The sequence below is a fragment of the Tyto alba genome, unplaced genomic scaffold (genome assembly GCF_018691265.1).
Source record: "Tyto alba isolate M040663 unplaced genomic scaffold, T.alba_DEE_v4.0 Super-Scaffold_1, whole genome shotgun sequence".
NCBI lineage: Eukaryota > Metazoa > Chordata > Aves > Strigiformes > Tytonidae > Tyto > Tyto alba.
The window spans coordinates 248911-268247 of record NW_024881261.1 but is presented as its reverse complement, the minus strand read 5'-3'; the positions used below and the strand labels follow the sequence as shown (position 1 = coordinate 268247).

At 52.5% G+C, this 19337-nt stretch overlaps 2 protein-coding genes across 3 annotated transcripts in view; one reads left to right on the top strand and one right to left on the bottom strand.

The window, feature by feature from the left end:
• Positions 1-1755: 1755 nt before the first annotated feature.
• Positions 1756-4817, bottom strand: NKX6-2 (NK6 homeobox 2). 2 transcript variants are annotated; one of them, XM_042788377.1, is made up of 3 exons: positions 3975-4817; positions 3374-3546; positions 1756-2587 (listed from the first exon to the last, which is right to left on the bottom strand). In XM_042788377.1, the coding sequence occupies exons 1-3, from the start codon at positions 4387-4389 to the stop codon at positions 2339-2341; spliced, it is 837 nt and encodes a 278-aa protein (XP_042644311.1). In that variant the 5' UTR covers positions 4390-4817; the 3' UTR covers positions 1756-2338. The 2 variants fall into 2 exon arrangements, with proteins under 2 accessions (XP_042644311.1, XP_042644319.1); XM_042788385.1 differs by having other exon boundaries at positions 1756-2575.
• A 1576-nt stretch (positions 4818-6393) lies between these two features.
• The window catches only part of LOC104361281 (vertebrate ancient opsin-like), a 50965-nt gene continuing 38021 nt past the window's right edge, over positions 6394-19337 (top strand). Inside the window, exon 1 of the mRNA XM_042786757.1 lies at positions 6394-6765. The gene's annotated coding sequence lies outside the window, so the exon portion shown is untranslated. The remainder of the gene's footprint in view (positions 6766-19337) is intronic.

Genomic DNA, 19337 nt, shown 5'->3' with positions numbered 1-19337 from the left:
AAAGAAATACGGAAAGGAGCAGGTGTGAATAATCCGACTTTCGAGTGCGAGTATTTTTTTATCCTTTCATTTTCCCTTAGGAGACAGGAAACCGGCTCCTGTTCGGCGCTGTGGTTCCAGCGTCCTGTCTCAGTATGTTCAAAGCCGAGGCGATGATTAATTTCTAAACTTGATTTACTCCGTCTGTAAGCGTGGTACAGCTCGAGCGAGGTCTCGCCAACCCACTGCTTTCAGTGAGCGAGAATTTGCAGGACCCCCCTCCCTTCCCCTGAAATAAGGAGCTGCTCAGAGCCGAGGGAAATAAATCAAAGCGAGTGAAGCTGCGCGGCCCGGAGCAGCGGCACCCGGACCCCGGGGGGCAGAGCCAGGCCGCGGGCAGCGCCGCGGCGAGGAGACCCCGGCCCCGAGCGGAGCGGCGGCCGCCGAGCAGCCGGGACCGGGGCCGGGGCCGGGACCGGGACCGGGACCGCCGCCGGCTCCGCGCCCCCGGGGCCGCTCCCCGCAGCCGGGGCCGCACCGAGGCGCGCAAGGGACGCGCCTCCGCGTGCGCGGCAGCTGCGCGCTGGCTGAAGGGCGCGGTGCGGGGCCGCCGCGGCCCCGGCCCCCCGCGCTCCGCCGCCGGGGAAGCGGAGCGGGGCCGGCCCGCGGCGCGGCCGTTGCGCCTGCTCAGGCGGCGAAGCAGCAGCCAAGACGCGGGAAGACAAAGAATGTGTCTCGTTCACTTCAAAACCAAAATGGCAAAAAAGGCAGCTTCACGACGAAGCGGGCGTACGGCCACCAGGCCTCGAACGTGCCCGAGAGGAGGAAAGCAGCGCCGAGGGCAGCTGCGCTGCAGCTCGACGGCTGCGGAATTACCTGGGTCTCGCGAGGGGCAGGTCGTACACACAACCCGCCGGTGCGGGGCCGCTGGTGCTGTGCGTGCCGGGAGCTCGGCAGGAAGGCGAGGCTGGGAGGTAGCGCCCGCAGACCTCCGCAGCTAAGCTCAACGAATTCGCCTTCGGCATTTTTGCAGCGGCCGGTGCCCGGGCAGCGCAGTGAGACGCGTCCCAGCCCCTACCTCCCCCCTCCCCGGAGCAGATCACGTAACCTGCCAGCGGTCACAGAAACATTTTTGGTGCCAGGAGCCGGCGCAGTCTCGGTCCCCGCGCACGGCAGGTTCAAGGCTGCGCGTTCAGCCCCGCGTCTCTCTCCTTTCCCGGGGCGCGGGGGGGAGTGAGCCCGGCTCACGGCGGTGCCATCGGGGCCGCCGTGCCCCGCCCGCGCTGAGGGCCCGGGGATCTCCCGGCTCGGCCCCTTCGCCCCTCGCGGAGCGGCGGGGCCAGGCCCCGGCTGCGGGCGACGGGGCGGGGGCGGCGGCGGGCCCGGGGCGGGGAGGGGGGCGCGGCGGCGCCCAGGTGAGCACCCGGCAGCCGGGACCGGGAAAAGCCGAACCGCGGCCCGACCCCCCCGCGACGGAGGAGCCGGGGGAAAAGCCGGGGCGAGGCGAGGGCAGGCGCGGGCCGGCTGGTCCGGGCGAGAGCGGCCCTAAAAATCGGAGCCCCCGGACTAGCGAAGCGAAATCCAGAAATCACCCTGCAACAGGTACGGAGAGCCCCCTGCCCAGCGCTCCCGTGCCCCGGGCTGCTGGTCAGATCCCGCGGAGCGGAGGCGAAGCTTCCCCCCCCGCAAGCTAGGCAGCGGGGCCCCGGCCACTCCCGGGGGTTCGGCAGGACAGGGACCAAGAACGGCTAATGCGGGAAGAAACTCGCTAAAGGAGAAGCTTGTTAAATAATTTATTGATTTATACAAAGTCTTTCCAACGCGGGTGGAGACATTATTCGATCCCAATGTAAAATCGTGTCCGTTTTTCTCTAGTGCTTTTTTTGGGGTTGTTTTCTCTTTTGATATTAAGCGTAAAAGCCAAAGGCAGGAGAAATCAAACTGCCAAAACACTGAGTAGAGGGAGAGATTGGAAGAAAACAGCCGTTTTTACACTAGAAATATACATCACAAAATCTGAAATTTACTATATACAAAGTGGCTGAGTTTGGATTTGGCGACCCATACAAAACGTAACAAAATCTGATTGTTAGGAGCAGGAAATTGGCAAGAAGGCTAAAAGAAAGAGGGTCAAACCTTAAGGGGACACAAAACAAAAACCAAGAGTTGGAAAAATTCCTCTGAAATTTACATCGATGAGAAGGAAAATAATTTCATAACTTATTCTGTAAAAAATATATACATTTCACATACATCTCAGGCTGTACAACACACCACTTTAAACATCCAGTTACAATTCACCTCCGTCATGGTGCCTACCGCGGCGGCTCGCCCGGGGCAGCCGTCGGTGCCCACGCCCTCACAAGGTGTCCGAGCTGGTGCTGCAGGGGCTGACGAGGGACAGGTTCGTGGATTTGTGCTTTTTCAATAGCCTCGTGATTTTCTCGTCGTCTGAGTTGGGGTCCAGGGGCTTGTTGTACTCGTCATCGTCGTCATTGTCCGAGCTCTCCTTCAGCTTCTCCGTCTCCGAGTCGTGCTTCTTCTTTGCCGAGGCCATCTCCGCCGCATGCCGCTTCCGCCACTTGGTCCGTCTGTTCTGGAACCAGACCTGGGCACCGGCACCGGGCAGGGCTCAGCCCCACCGCCGCGCCGCGCCCCCCCCCCCGCCCCCCCGGGCCGCGGCCGCCTCCCCCCCCCCCCCCCCCCCCCCCCCCCCCCGCAGCGCCGGGGCAAGAGGCTGAACCGGGGAGGGGGCTGGCGGTGACAAGCTTGGGTCACCCGCCCGGCTCCTCCGGGGATGTCGCCAGCAGGAGCTGCGCGGCCGTGAAAGCGGCGGTTTTGCAGAACAATCGTCTGTCAGAAACGGAATACGGTGGCCAGAAAAATAAGTCTTTTTGGCTCCCAGTACACTTCACCACTTCGGTGCACCTGAAGACTTCGCTAAAAAAATCTGCGTGGTAAATTGCAAGGTAAAGAAAGTTGTGCCAATTACAGGACACGATCTCCCTTGAAAACTGACCCGCTGAAAGCAATTACCTGGGGCGGCCTTTTTGTTTTGGGGTTTGGTTTTTGTTTTGATTTTGTTTGTTTGTTTTGCGGGGTTTTTATATATATATATATACACATATAAAATATCTATTATTCTAAAATTACGTGCCGCACGAAGAACTCTACTCACAAAATAAGTTATGTAGAAATTGGCCTAAAAATCTATCCGATATCCAAACGTAATTTAAATTATAACTGACTTTAAAAAAAACCCTCCCCGTGCGGTTGTAGAGTTTTCATGTTTGCTGATGATTATTGCGAAAGCAAAAGTGACAGCGCTGCCTCGGCAGCGAGAGCGAGGTAGCGGCCGTGCGAGCCCATGCCCAACGCGCCCGCGGGGACCTACCTTCACTTGGCTCTCGGTCATCCCTAAGGAATAGGCGAGGCGGGCTCTTTCCGGTCCTGCCAAGTATTTCGTCTGTTCGAAGGTCTTCTCCAAAGCAAAAATCTGCTGCCCAGAGAAAGTCGGTCGCGAGTGCTTCTTCTTGCCGTCCTTGTCCAAAACCATCCCCGTCTGAGCTGCAAGCGGAGGAGAAACGGCTCCGTCAGAGACGGGGTCTGCACCGATCCCGGCTCGGAGCCGGGTCTCCGCCCGGCGCTAACAGGGCCGCGGGTCGCGGCGGGGCTGCTTCGGGGCCCCGCCGCCGCTGCGACGCCGCTGGCTCTAGAGCGGGGTTCGGTACGGGGACATCCCAGGACGCGGCGGCGGCGGGCCGAGGGGACCGGGCTGCGGCGGGCCGCCCCCGGGCCCGCCTTCAGGGCGCCGCGGCCTCCCCGGGCCGGCCGCCCCGTCCACCGCGCTCGCCCGCCGGCCGCCCCGGCCGCGGGGCCTCGCCGGTTCCCGGCGCGTCGGTCGGCCGCCCGGAGGGGCCGGGCCCCAGGCCGCCGGCCGAGGGGGCACCCCGGGCCGCTCTCCCCCGCGCCCCGCCGGAACTGGCCGCACTTACCGGGACAGGCGAGCCGGGGGTCTCTCCAGGGAGAGCCCTGCACCACTCCCGGCCAGAAAATGGGCGGCCGCCCCGGCAGCTCCGCCAGCGGCTTCGGGTAGCGGGAGACGGCCGCGGGGTTGAAGTACATCCCCGCCGAGGCCGCCAGTCCGTTGATGCGGGGCAGCCCGCCCAGCAGGTTGCTGGCGGTGCCCACGGGCCGCCCCAGGATGTCGCTTATTCCGTGCGGCGTCCCCAAGGGGAGCTGCGTGTTGAGTCCGCCCAGGGCCGGCGCCTTGAAGCCGGAGGGGTTCTGCAGGGTGTAGGGGAAGAGGGAGGTCTTCATCTCGGCCATGTTGTGCAGCGCGGCCAGCGGCGTACTGCTGAGGACGAACGCGCTCTGGCGATTAGCATCCATCTGCCCCACCGCTAACATTTGTGGTCATCAACGAGCGCGGGTCCTTCTCCAACCACGCCGGCAGCTGCTCCGTCGTAACCCCCACGCGGGGAGCGCCGGCCGCGGGCGGGACGGTCTTCGCTCGCCGGTTCAAAGCGGCGGCGAGTACCAAAGTTTGCCGGGAGCAGGAAAACCCCCAGCGCTCCTCCGCCCGCCCCCGCAGCCCGGCGACGCGCACGGCGAACTTCCAGGCGGGGGAGCGCTGACCGCCGAGTCGGGGCAGCGCGGCAAACCGGCGGGGCGGGAGTCCCGGGGACAAGAGCCCCCCCGCCGGCAGAGCGTCCCCGGCAGGCTGCGGCTCCTGCGCCCCGCGCGGGGTCCAGCGGGACGGTGCGGGCAGGGGCCGGGCTGCGCTGCGCTCCGCGCCTCGGCCGCGCGTCCCGGCGGCGGCAGCGCGGGAACCCTGCGCGCCGCGCCCCGGGGCGCAGATAACCGCGCGGGCACCTGCGAGCCCCGCGCCCATTGGGCGGCCGCCGCCCCGCGCCGCCGCCGCGGCCCAATCGCCGGGCGGCGAGCGCCCCCACCCCGACACGTCACCGCCGGGCCGGGCGGCCCCCGGGGCGCCGTGGGAGCGCGCGGAGCCGCACGTGGCCGCGACACGGCCGACGGGACCCCCGCGCGGGCCCTCGCATCGCCCCCCGCATCGCATCCCCCCGCATCGCATCACCCCGCATCGCATCGCATCCCTCCGCATCGCATCACCCCCCGCATCCCATCGCATCACCCCGCATCCCATCGCCCCCTCATCGCATCGCCCCCGCATCGCCCCGCCGTCCCCCCCCGCTTCCTCCAGCCCTTCCCGGCGGGCGGGGGGGGGGGGGGGGGTGCCGAGCAGAGGCCGCCGGCGCCTCGAACGCGCGGCGGGACTCGCCTCGCGCAGAGCTGCCCGCGGCGGCGGGGCCGGGAGGGCGGCGGCTCCGCGGGCGCGGGGCTCTGCGCGGTTCTTCCCGCCCCGTCGCTGATTTGTCGGGTCTGTCCTCGGCGCGCGGCAGCCGCTCCCCTGGCACTAGAGGCGAACACTCGCGGCAGGGCTGCAGAAGGGACCTGGTGTCTTGCGAGGGGCTGTTTTGCTCGGCTCCCGCGGCGGCCCCGTTCTGAAACACGGCGGCATCGGAGCGGCCCTCCTTTCGAGACCCGGCGGAGAGGCAGAGCCCCGCGTCTTTAAAGGGAAAGAAACGGCTGCTGCAGCATCGCGGAACGAAGCGCGTTCGCAGAATCAAAGTTACCACAGGTATTCTTCTGAATCGAAAGCGTGCTTACTTGTCAAGAAAGAAGAATTCGGATTCGAGGGTTTTATAGAATATAATTCCGGGAACGGGGTTAGCCTGCTCTTCTCCTTACAGCTTCATTTTCCTGCGGTTTATGATACATTGCTAACCAAGGAAAATATTAACCACAACAAGTGGGGAACTAAAACTTCTCAAGTTGTACACAAAGTAAACATGAATCGACTTCATCGTATCAGAACAATTAATAAAACGCGCGGTCATTTGGATGTAGCTATGTCTGTCGTCAGAACCGTTTGCAGATGAATAGGGTTTCGTCTAACTTGAAACAACAGCCTTAATGTCAATCTAAGTTTGGGAAGCAATTCCTCGGGCTCGATCAGTGATCTTTATTTTCAGTCGCCGAAATTAGACGTGATGTAACAATCTCTGTATCTCGTTATATATGCATCCTCTTAAATAGCTTAACGTATAACCGTGAGATTAAAAACGAAGCTGCCCTAAAGAAGGTTTATTAAACGACTTCATTGCTTTGTCCTCTCTCTGTTGTAAACAGCAACAACAAAGACAGCAGTAATAGGTTTATCAAGCTCTCTAGGCTGAGCCTCACCAGCTCTCTGTCCAGTCTTATTTCTGCAACGCCTGCGTAAATTAGGAAGGAGCTGGCCGGTGCCATCTCCTTTCTCCTCCCCCGGCGCAGCTGAGGCTCACGGAGCCGCGGGCAGGCGTTGCAGGCGGCCCGGCGGCGGGGCGCGACCGGACCCCCGGCAAGCCGCGGGCCCGCCCGCCGCCGCGGAGCTCCCGGGGAGCGGGGCGGCCCGTCCCGGGCGGGGATTTCGTCGGTCTCTGCCGGCGCCGCTGCGCCGGGACGGTCTGCGGTCTGCCGCCGTCCCGCTGCCCCGACGGTGCGCGGGGCGATGAGACGCACGCCGGGCCAGCTGCGCACCCCCCCCCCCGCCGCACCGCCCGCGGGGGTTCCGGCTCGGCTAACGAGAGGGAAGCCCCTCCGCCGCACTCGGGCGGGGACCGGGCGCTAATCCAGGCTGTGAGCACCGGCAGCGAGCGCTCGTTCCCCGGGGAACCAGCCCCGCCGGGACTCCGTTGGCTTGCACGGGACCGATGGAATAGGGTAAGAGCGCGGCCTCCGCCTCCCCCGCGTCGGCGGGACAGGACCGAGCCCCGCGGCACCACCCGGCCGCCCCGCCGGCTTCGTTTGCAGCCGGGCTGCGGTGCTGGCGGTGGGGTGGGCCGGGGGCGCCCCGGACCCGCGCCCGCAGCGGGGAGAGCGCAGTGCCCCCTCGGCCGGCTCGCCGCCTGCCCGCGGCGAGATGGGCCCGCTGCTCCCCCGGGCCGTCCTTGTCCGTGTCTGTGTCTCGCCTCCGCCCCGCTCCCGCGGGACACTTTTTGGCCCTCGCCGCAGCCAGGGGCGCGCAGGCAGTCGACGCGCGTTACCCCGGCTGCCGCTGGCCCCCGCGGCGTTTGCGCAGCTCTCCCGGAGGCGGGGGGCCGCTGCCCCGCAGCCCGGGCCCACCCGCCGGGTCGCTCGGAAGCGCGGCCGTCGTGCCGGCGGCCCGGTCGTGCGAGTCGCGAAGAGCACATACGAAGCCCGTCTCCTGCTCCTGTCCTCTGGGTTAAAACTCGCTCTAGAACAGTGCTCTGAGGCCGGCCGATAATTTTTATCTGTCTCCAGTGACGCTTGTTGCACATCAGTGGCACGTTTGTCTTGCTCACTGACTTTCTTGGAGTCTAAAACCTCAGTTTTCCAGGTGGAAAAACGGGGTGTTTATCTCTGCAGACCGCGTGACGTGATAAAACCGTTTTTGTGTCTTTTTCCTCCGGCCCGCCGACGAGCGGGGGCACCGAAAGAGGCTTCCGCGGGAACCACGAGCAGGTATCGTCCGGGCGGCCCCCGCTCCCGGCCTCCCGGGCGGGTTGCGCGTCCCCGCCTGCCCCACTGCTCCCTCTCCCCGGTGCCTCTGGGCCCCCTCCTCTCGGCCAGACCGCCCCTTCTTTCCGGGACGCTCGGAGCGCAGCCCCGAGCGGCTGCCAGGCAGCTCCAGGTCCGAGCACTCTAAGCCTTAAGCAAACCCCGTTTCGGCTGCAGAGGCCGTGCCGCTCGGGGAGGACGCAGCGGCGGGGCAGCCCCCCGGCCGGCTGCGGAGCGGCTGCACCGTGCGCTGGGTGCCCGCGCCCCGAGACGAGCCCCGCAGCAGCTGCTCTCGCCCCGAGTGACCGCGGTAAAACAATCCGGGGCTTCGCTGCCTGGGAAACGGGCCGTCCCGGGGAGCCGCTGCCCGGCGGGTGCGGAGCGCGGGAGCTCACTGGCGCCGGTGCCGGTGGGGATCACCACCCGCCGAGCCCGCTGCCTGCGGCCCTGACCGCTTTGGCAGAGGACTTACTCGAGTGGAAATAAAACCGTCTGAGACGCTTCTGATCACAGGTACGTTCCACTGCCGGCAGGGGCCCTCGGCCGGGTTAGTCGGGGACCGCGAAAGCCGCTATGGCGTGCGGACACGCCGTGTGCGCCGCGCAGGACGCCGCTGCGCGGGGGCTCGTTCCGGCGGAGGAAAGCGGGGACGGGTGGCGGGCGGCGCCGGGCCCCTCGCCGAACCGTCCCCGCAGCCGGGCCGCCCCGCAGCCGGGCCGCCTCCGCCACGAATGACGGCCCGCTCCCGGGGCGCTGTCCCCCGCCCGCACCGGCCGCGCGGCACGGGTCTCTCCCGCGGGTCCGGCAGAGCGGGCCCGGCCGCCCGCCCCCCGCCCGCTGCCCCGCGCTCCGCGGGGCCCGGCCCGGCCTCCGCCGGCGGCGGGCGGCGCCCCCTGGCGGCCTCGGGCGGCGACGGGCGGGTCCCGGGCGGCGGGGCCGGTTCGTGGGACGGCTCGTGTGTCCCCCCCCCCCCACTCCGCGCCGCTCCCGCGGTGCCCGATCCCGCCGCTCGCCGCGGCGCTTCCGCCGGTCTGCGCGGAGGGCGGGAGGCGGGGGCGTCGCGCCGCCTCTCTCGGCCCGGTTGCCGCTCGTCTCCGGGAGCGGGCGCGTTGCGGCCGGCGGCGGGGCGCCGGGCCCTCGGTGCGAAGGGAGGCCGGCACCGGCGGTCGGGGAGACCGGCGCGGGAGCTGCGCGCTGTCCCCTGCGGCGGCCCCCGCTCGCACAACGTGGCTGCGGGGAAACGGAGCGCGCCGTTCCCTCCGGCTGTGAAACCATCACGGGCTTTTATGGGGCTGCTGTTGATAATAAAGACAGCATCGTACGAACGTATTAGGACGTAGTTCCAGGTTGGGCAGAGCATTAATTCCCACCGTTTAAAATTAATGAACGTTTTGTTTTCTCCTGACTTGAGTAACCTTTCTGGCAAAGGACAGGGAAGCAAAACTGAGATTAGCACCATCAAATTAACCTGAAACTTACTCTTTCCGAAATTTTCAGAATGGAGTATTCGAGTACATTGTCCATAATAAATACAACAGCACAAATAACTTCAGACAAGTTCTGTTTATCCTGCCAGTACTTCTTTTTGTCATGTATACGGCCAAAGCACCTTTTATTGTAGCTTTTGCGCAGCTGAAAATGTCCGAGAGGCTATGTGCTAAAAGAAAATAAACCACGAATAGGAATAATCTGTTTACATTTATTGAGTGTGAATGCATGTGCTTTCTGTCTCACTTTATGGACTACAGAGAAGTCAGATGTGCAGTACATGAAAGCATTCCCCACTGTGTTGTACATTATCCCAAAGTGCAGCTGTAAATGTCTGTGTCAAAACAGTGAGTGGGGAAGGGGTAGCTCAGGGCAGCTCTCCACATAGGCTTCCTTTTCTGAATTATTCTGCTTCTGGTGGAGGTAGGAGTGAAGCTATCTAGGGGAGGGAAAACTATATTGTTGCATGGAGTTAATTACAACTTTAGTGACAAGAGAGCAGGCAAATCCATGCTGAGGCCCAGTAATCACACTGTCTGCCTGTGTTCCCGGCAGCTTGGATGCTGCTTCTTCACAGCATACTTAAAAGAGGTCCTTTTGTGTTTAAAAATGAGGGGTGTTTGGGGCTAATAATGCAGTCACTAGAAAACAAAGTAGTTTTAGACTAGATGATCTCTGTTGAAGCATCTTCACAGGATGATGTATGTTCTGGGAAAGGACATATTTAATATTTTTCATTACGATCCTTGGCACAAAAAGTAGGAATATGCTAATGGTTCAGAGCTCAGAGTCCTCATCAGTACAGTGTAGCACACAAGAGAAACAGGATGACCTTGAGAACAGTGTGACAGAAATGTGAAGGTTTGTAACAATACAAAAATTAAGTTATTCCCTTAGAGTATGGTATTATTATAGTATTGTGCTTAGGGCAAAATACAAAACAGCATTCCAGTCAGGTGTGACAGAATTGAGACTCTCACATTTAGGAGAGGGATTTGCAGAATTTTTTTCCCAAGAGCTTGAAATTGAGGAGAATACAAATTCTATGATGGTACATGCCCTACCATCTTGGCAGAGCTGACCATTTGGGTGCTTGTTCCCTGTCTGCTTGAGACTGTAGACTAGGGTGAAGTTCAAGACAGGTGAATAAAATCAGTGATGTAACAAGGGATCAGATTTAACAGTCTGGGAAATCCTTTTATTTCTCAAACTCTCATCTCCTCTGTTTCCTCTTGTTACTCTACCCACTGATGTTCACTTGTCCTGTCCATTCATCCTGCTTCGGACAGGCACCGCTGAGCCCAGGACAGCAAAGGAGCAGAGAGCTGCTGTGGAGGGAATCAGCCCCTGAAGGTGTGCCTCCACAGGAGGAAATGCTCTACTTGTTTGAGTATCTGAGGGCTTCCAGGTTATTCACTACTAAGTTGTGTGTACCCAGTAGTTTTGACTTTTTATTTGAACATCTCAGGGCAAAGTCTCCTCATAGGTCTGTGTGTACGCATAAGGCAGACTGTCCCCCACCCTCCCGTGCAGGTCCTGTATTGCCAGGGTTAGCTCTGCCATATGGGCTGAACAAGGGAGAAGAGCATACAGCAGGGAGTACTGAAAGAAACCCAGGGCCGGGAGGAGTCTGTAACCTTCCCAGCTTCCTCTGCCACTCTGACACAGTCTGGCATCTTTATGTTCGCAAGGACATTTACTGAAAACTGAATCCACTGGCAGAATAACCGTGATGAAGACCAGAATGCGCAGTACAGAAACGCTGCTGGTCTGGGGGCCCTTGCATGCCACAGTGAGAACTACACAGAGAAATGTCAGCTGATCAGTAAAATTTATGGATGCTGTACTTTGTCATTAAAGGAGAAACATATTTGCAGAGGAATTTTTTTTTTTTTTTTCCATTTTTGTGATGGCCAGCTGAGTCATTCTGTTTGTACGCACAAAAATGTCTAATAAATAACTTTCCATGATTGTGTGAAAATTCATTCTCAAAAGATATGGACAGAAAAAAACGGCAACAATGTATCCTCATGCAAGAGTTTGTGCTTAAGCTGCATGGTTTTTCATTTGCAATCTGTCATTATGAACAAAGCAGTAGTAAGTATCTCTTTTAACAACTGTCTGGTGGTCTGTATCTTTATAGCTTACTAATACAATGGTCCTAATTATATCCTTAAACTTGAGCGCTGTATTACAAGGTTGTATAAATAAAGCTGACTGAGCACTCATTTATATGTAGACTTCAATTTATTTTAACACTGAATGTATTTTTGTAAGGCTGGAAGGAATCTTTTCCTAAATCTTGTATCATTCTTCTCCTTAGCAATAAATCATTACAGAGCCTCAGTGCCAGAAGCTAGTTAACCCCGGTGGTGTTTAAGCCTGGAATTTCTAGTTGGAAAGTTTGTAGCCTTGTGTCCTTTGCCAGTGATATCTGAGGATTAATTGTAGCACAAGAAACTCATTTGCAAACTGTCTTACAGCTGAGGGACGCAGTTTCCCCTCCACAGAATTCAGTCTCTGTCCTGTGCTGTAAACCCCAAACAAAGCTCCGTAGTAAAGGTTTTATATTTTGTTACCACCTTTCTAAACTGTTACAGAATTAGAAAATAGCTCTGCATTACAGCCAGACTGTTGCTACAGCTCAGCCATTTCTCTAATGGGCCCTGAGTGCCCTGAGCAGCCACAGCTGGGCCCTCCCTCCCACGCACCCTCTGCCCCAGCCTGGGAGCCCTGTGTAAGCTCAGCCCTAGGCTTTTGCTCCTGGTTTGGGTGCTGTGGGACTGTGCCTGGTCGGTAGGATGGCTGCTTGTGCTGCAGCCCAGCCACCATTAGCTCCCAGTGCAGCTCAGCCCTGACCTTGGCATCCCCTGGCAGGTTGTGCTGGCGACAGCAAAGGCCCAAGGTATGCAGAAGAGCTTGCTACTGTGGTAGGTCGTACCTGTCAGCACATGGAGCAGAAGTTGGGTTGCTAGGATAAATGAGGTTTGTGTAGATCCAAACAGAGGATGCTGTGGCTGAAAGTGAAGTGGTGCCTTTCAGGAGAAAAAAAAAAAAAAAATCTGTAAGAGGATGAAAGCTTTCCCATGGGCTATTCTGTATGCAGTGTATTTGAAGAAGGTAGCATGTTTAGTTATTTTGTCACCTAGGCATCTGAGTTTTACGATGCTTTCAGAAAGCAAAGAAATGCACATATCTCCTGTCTTTTTGGAGTACCATCCCCCTTCTGAGAGCTGTGTGTTTGCTGCAGTTGGAGCAGAGGCAGCATCTCAATGGGGCTGGTAGGAGCCTACTCACAGTAGCACTGAGCTAAGGGACGTGGTACAGGATGAGACCCTCACCTGCAGTAGGCAGCAAGCTAAGTTGTACTAAATTACATGCTGTTTTCTCTGGGCTCTCAGCTTTACAAAATAAACAAAGCTACATTACTCTAGCACTACTGTGACTACAGAATAGTTAATCCATTTGTCAAATTGTCGAAAATCTTGGGTTTCTTTCAGGGCTGTCTGTGAAATATGAATAGGTTGCTAGTATAAAGCAGAATTCAGGATAATGATAGTCTGGGGGATGGCTGTGCCCAGAATCTGGGAAAGGGAGCATGATACCATGGAGATGAAACACTTTTCTGTTTCTTCTTTGGTTTGCTCTTCCCAAATAAGGGAGATTAATTCCTGAAATCACAAGCAATAGTTTCTTGTTGTATTGTCTCCTTTTTCCTGACAAGTTTTGGAGGCTTTTTATGGTTTGCCTGTTGCAAATGAGTGGTTGTGGCTGTGTGAAGAAGTTACATGGCTTTTTATGTCTCAATAGTTTAACAGAAGAGCTCAATATAAAGCCATCAAACCACTTTTTTTTTTTTTTTTTTTTTTTTTTTTTTTCAAGCTCCCTTAGGTACATTTTGGCCTAAAAGTTGGATCTTCCCTTTCTAGTCCGAACCCATGCCTTCATGGGAAGACAGTTAACTTCAGCTAACAATCACATAGGTGAGACTGTCTTTTAGTACTTTATAGAAAGAACAAAAGCAAAAGGCTCAGTATGTATCGCAACCTTCTGCCTTTGTTGGGTTTACTCTCTTTCTAAGGCTTTAATCTAATTTTGGAGAATTACTGGGGTGGAGGATGCTGTATATATAAATCCTTTCAAAATAACTTATTTCTGATGAAGGCTAGAGTGTGGTTTTAAGATATCATGAAGTTTTGCAACACCTCTGTATGAATTAGTCTGCTTTGTTAAGTAACAGATTTTTGAAGCTCTGGAAAACATAAATTAGGTTTAAGGAAAGCATTTGACGTTAAAATTGGCAAACATTACTGTAAATATGGTCATTGGTGCAAAATAGCATGGACCTAATTATACCTTTTTTTTTTTTTAAGGATAAGGAATTAAATAGTATTTTTGCATCTGAGACACTTAAGATAAAAGCAGTTATCAGCATTAATTTTTGTTGTGTCTCATGAGAGGCACTCTGAATGATGACAAGGTAGGCAGCATTTTCTTGTCTGAATATCCTTTTCAAAATGAAGGGCTGCTTCTCCCCCAGTGAAGCTAGGTGTCAGTCTGTGGATGACTGAATTGTCAGTGTGGCTTCCAGCGGATCACTAGTGGTGCTGAAGTTCTCAGGTCTTCGACTACAATTTTATTTATTTTTTTTTTTTTTTTTCCTGCCTGGAAACCCTGTTTTACCTGTTGTTTTTCTTCTGCCAATGGCTTAGATCACTGTAAGTGTTAAGAGCATCACCTTCTTAGGTCAAGTCAGACCTGAGTGTCCACAGACCCTCTCCCCTTTCCCTCATTCCACCAATGTTGTTTACTTCCTACCCGTCTACAGTCTAATAGTTTATCCTTTTAATGAGAGAAGGCTATGAGTTATTCTTTCTAAGTGAGATAAGCCCTTGTGAGCTCTATTTTATCTAACCAAGACTGGGAAATCGTTTGCCCTTATTTGTATTAAACAGATGTATATACTTTCCCGCAAGTCATTAGTGCTATAAAGAGATTGCCTTCCTATTGATAGCCTAGATGGGGGAATTCAGGAGTAAATTGCCAATAAATAAAGAGTGTGCTTGTAAGCACTATTGATTCTCCGTGAGCCACAGAGAAGTGTTTTGTTAGTAAAACTCTTCTTGAACGTGCAAGTGAGGTTAAAAAGAAAAAAAAAAAAAATTAGTGATTACTGAAAGGAGGGTGAAGGGTGTGGGGGATGACTTTAGGTGAGAAGCTTACACTGTTTTCCTTTGAAGGGTACAGTTTGTAAAGGTAGCTTCTAAAACTGTAACAATTCCTCTGTCCACTCTCAGAAATTCTGGAGGCAATCATTAGAAAATTGAAGGATCGGCACATCATTTCCTGTAACACATAACTCCAGAATTGTAGGAGAGTTTCCCAAATCAACATGGAAGGAATAGAAAGTATCGTTTGCAGAGGAAATAAAAAATTGGTGGGATTCAAATTCCTTTTGTCCTGTCTGGGTTTTGGAACAGTCTGGAAATTACTTTTCAGATCTGTTTGGGGAATGCTTTAATGTGTGCTGGTGGCTAGACATTAGGAGCCAATTCAGGAGCAGGTGTGAAGAGAACCAGTGTGGATATAAGCTGAAGGACAGCGGAATCCTTCCAGTGGAAGCTGGAAGAACAGTAGATCAGTCAGGTCTGTAACCAAGGTGCTTGCTCTATCATTTATGTTTCTTCCATGTTCATCCAGCTTGCTGAAAATTAGTATTATTTACAGATCTGTCTTTCTAGGAAAGACAATAGGACAGGACTGGATGGACAATAAGACAAATCTGTGTTGCTCTACTGTTTTCTGCTGAAACCATATTCAGTGAATCGACTCCCATCATCTTCAGTGCACTTGTTCCATGACGTTATTGATATTTGTAAGCTGACAGGCCATTCCTTTAAGAGTATCTTGATAGAATAACAGTGATTATAACCTTACAGAATCTTTGGCAAGCTTTTTAATTGTGGTTGATCGGCAGATGCTCCTGGTGATATGCTGATCTTCTTCACACTTAAAGATGACATAAGGCAATGGTAAATGCTGGGCATGTATCAACCATTTAGTTATTTGATACACAATACCAGATTTACCTTGAATGCCGAGTACAGCAGCTAAATAAAATTAGTTTTACATGGCTGCTCTTAGTAACAAAGAAATTTTACTGGTCTGATGTACATTAAAGATGTCCTGAGTGTTCAGGAAACTGATTCCTTAAAACTAAATTTCTTCTGTAAGGGTGGAAATGTAGTTCATCACCAAAAATTGAATACCAGGAATATATTTTTGGCAATGGCAGCCTTTGGAAAGATCTTTAAAACTGAGAGTATGAATTCAGAAAGTTTCAGATTATATGACAAATTTATCACATGGTGTTTTATTTATGCATTTTTCCTCACCATTAACCCATATTACATGTGAATGTATTTAAGAAATTATATACTATCTGTTTGTTTTTTTTTTTTTTTTTTAAAAAAAAACACATATCTCAGCTTTTGTTCCGAAAAGCTCTGACAGAATGTATTACCCCTTCTTCCTTCTGGTTTTATCTTCTTTTCTAGATCTCTTTCCTTCTATCCATCTTTGTTCCTATAAGCAGTGATGATGTTATTTAAGTTTTCTTTGGGAGATTTGTTATATTTCTTCCACAGATATTTAAAATTGAACAAAGAATGCTTTTTAAAAATCAGGACTTATAAAAACACTCAAGAAAAGAGTCTTCTTTGGAAAGAAAACTGCCTATTCAGTGCTTTACCTTCCTGTGTAACTTTCTTCCATATTCATCCAGACTGCTGAAAATTAGTATTACTTAGAGCTATCTTTCTAGAAAAGACAATAGGACAGAATTGAATTTACACCACCTGAGGGCACTGTAATACTATTTCACTTAATTTTAAAGAAAAATACAGAAGGGTAGAGTTTTAAATGGTCCCTATTTTCCTTCCTCTTATGATTACAATCAACTTCTAGAACAAGTGTACCACTGAAATGAATGAAAATCATTAAAAAAAAAAATAGATATGTTGTTGTAGACAGGTATCTTGGAAACAAGGTCGTCCTTCTCTCACGTCACTAATGCTGTTTCCTTGTGCTTACTGTGGGAAGAAGGTAATTTTAAATACAATGCTCTTATTATTTTAAGTTATGTGTTACTAGAGTGGCAGTGATTATTGTTAGCCAGGCTGTGTGGCAGTTTTAGCTGCTTACGTTTGCTGCCTCTTGTTTGTATCCAGAAAAGTATGAGGCTGATGTAAAAGCACCAAATGATGATGCTGCTGTGGTCATGTACTTATACCACTTAATCAGAATGTGACAAAGTGAGAAACGAGAGAAGTAAAAAGCTTCCTACATGGACAGTCCTGATTTGGCTTAATTTCTCAGTCTTACTAGGTTTACCCTCTGTCTCTCATCTCTTCCTACACTGCCATCTTTTACTTTTCCTTCTGCTTTACTGTTTTTCTATCTGTGTCTCCTCTCCTCCTGTTATTTCCCCTCCTCTCTAGTGCATGGAGAAGGTCACCAAGAGTAGTTCAAATAAGGAGGGCTCTGTGCAGGACAAGATTTTCTCTCCCAGGAGACAGATGGGCTTCCAGATCATGCACCCTTCAGTGCCCGTCACTGTACTCCTCTGTTCTGACAGGGCAGTGGCTGAACTCTTCTAATATGTGTTCACTTAAAAATATCTCCTAGGGCCTCTTTGATCTGCTTGTGCAGTATGAAACACAATGAAACCTTCATGTCAGAAACTATATAGTATTTCTAATTTTGTTAGAATAATAACCAAGTGTGATACCAGAAAAAAAACTGAAGACTGTTTGCTGAACTTGTGTGGGAGGTTTCCATAGCTCTCTTGTGAAGTTCTCTTATGAGGAAAAAGGCAATAGAATCTGTTCTTGTCTACACTGGCTTTCTAAAACATGCATCCAATTTCATGATGGAAAATGCTGCAGTGACTTTGTGCATTTAGATGTTGGTTTAGAGTGCAGAAACTCGTTAGTGTTCATTTAAGAGCGAGACATCAGTAAAATAACAGTGTTCAAGGAATTAGAGTTACATTTTCCTAGGAGCTGCCCAAGCAGCTAACATAGTCCCGTGATGTCAGTAACACTGTCTTTTTTTTTTAGTTTGGTTGTTTTAGTGATCCAGGAGTACATTCAGAAATAGTTCTATAGATAATATATTCTTCAATGAACCAACTAGACTGACCCAAATAATACTTTTAATTTGTGCAAGATAATTAGATTGACAAAACAATGCTACTCTTTCTTTTGCTTTTTTCTTTACTGTTTCACTTGAGGCCAGAAGTAAATGAGCTTAACTGTTTGGGTTTGGTTTTTTGTTTTGTTTTGTTTTTCTTTGTTTTTGTTTGTTTGTTTGTTTGTTTGTTTGTTTGTTTGTTTGTTTTTTTCCATAACAGGATTTCTTGATAGTACTAAGGGAAAATAAAGAGTTGTCAGATAATGTAGTTTTAAAAATACACTGGAATGACTCATAGTGGGGAATTATCCCATATTAAAGAAACATGGAAGTAAATAAAGGAGTTAAAAAGATGCATATTTAAACATAACTCTAACTATAAAAGTCACGGTGTGAACCCTGCACTAGGGACAAGAATAGATATGTAGTTATTTAACAGGTCTAAGCTCTTCCAATAAAGCAATTCAAATAAACCAGAAAATTACAATATAATATATAAGTAGTCCTGTTGGTTTGTATGCTTAAAGTTATCTTTAGAAGTATTTAGAAGTATTTTATTTGAAGCAGTGAGATGAGATTAACTTCTTGCAGAGACTTTGCTTCCTTGAAACCTGATCATTCCAATACAAGATTTTCTCACATTAAGGTCATCAGTAAGAAATATACATCTTTTACCTTCCTGAAAACTGACTAGGAAGTTAGTTTTTGCACTAGTGAGAGACTGAATTATTTTGGAGATGATCCTTGGTATGCTGTGGAACATGAACAATGTGGGTAGAAGGAAGGCTGTGCCTCATTTTAAAGTCCTGGGGAAGCAGAGGTCCTGAAGTACTCCAGTGGCTGGGGATGCCATGACTGGAGTGTGGTTGCGGGTCCAGCATCCATGCCTCTTCTAAAATGCTGGTCTCTAGAGAACTTTAAACGCTGAAAGACTGAGAAGATGAACAAGTGTTTTGAGGATATCTGTGCCATCTAAATAGTTGAGCATTTTATCTCAGGGGTATGAGACGGAACTCACAGGTGAGAACTGCCTTGGAATAAGGTTTGCTAGTAATTCAGTGGGTTTAGGTTTTTAATTTGGGGGTTTAAGGTTTTAATGCTTTAGTTTTTAGTTTTGCCTCAGTGTAGTTGGAAATCACATTATAGTATCATTTATGGGGTTAAATATAGAAATAAACTAAACCTATGAGCTAAGGATACACTTACTCATAAAAATCACATGGAAAATGTGGAGAGCATATAATCACAAAAGCAATGCAGGGAACCAAGATTTAAGTCCTTATAACTGGAAGACAATAGCCAGAGACATTCTTCCATGCTTGCTAAAAATAAAACCTCAGCTTTTCATGAGCAGACATTTGTTGATACAGTGGCAGGTATTGATACTGTCCTGGGTTGAGTGAGTGGTGGAATTTTTTGGTGGCAGGGGAGAGGGCTATCGGGGCGGCCCCTGTGAGAAGCTTCTCGAAGCTCCCCCAGCTCCACGTCAGCTCCACTTCTGTTTGGGAAATTGAGCCCATCAGCTGCACCTCTGCGATAACGTATTTTAGAAGGGACGTGGTGACGGGCAGTGGGACTTGTGAGGAGGAGCTGCTGCAGCTGCATGAACACCAAGGTCAGTGGGGGAATGGAGGAAGAAAGGAGGGGGGAGGTGTGCCGGAGCAGAGACCCCCCTGTATCCTGTGGGGAGACGGCAGGGTGGCCCCCCCTGCCACCCATGGAGATCTATGGTGGAGCAGACATTGATTTATGGCCTGTGGCTTCTGCCTGCTCGGATGATCAAGGTTCTGTGCCCGAAGAAGGCCGGGGTCTCACGGGAAAAGGCAGCCCCGCTGCTGTAATTCAGTGCTGGGAGGATTGCAGCATGCGGGGGAGTCCCACGCCGGAGCAGCTCGGGAAGGGCTGCAGCCGTGGGAGGGAATCCAGTCGGAGGAAGTTAGTGACCCATGACGGAGCAGTGTGGGGAACGCTGCGGCCCATGGGAGGAACTCATGTTGGAGAAAGTTTGTGGAGGACTGTCTCCTGTGAGAGGGGGACCACGATGGAGCAGGAGGAACAAGTTCCAGACACTCCCCTCACCAAAGATAAGGGAA

Excerpts from the sequence above, each read along its gene's own strand:
- NKX6-2 (XM_042788377.1), bottom strand. The coding sequence starts at position 4,389 with ATGTTAGCGGTGGGGCAGATGGATGCTAATCGCCAGAGCGCGTTCGTC. Across the intron at positions 3,547-3,974 it reads CCCCCGGCTCGCCTGTCCCG|CTCAGACGGGGATGGTTTTG; the intron begins GTAAGTGCGGCC and ends CTCCGCTTGCAG. Across the intron at positions 2,588-3,373 it reads TGACCGAGAGCCAAGTGAAG|GTCTGGTTCCAGAACAGACG; the intron begins GTAGGTCCCCGC and ends GCCGGTGCCCAG.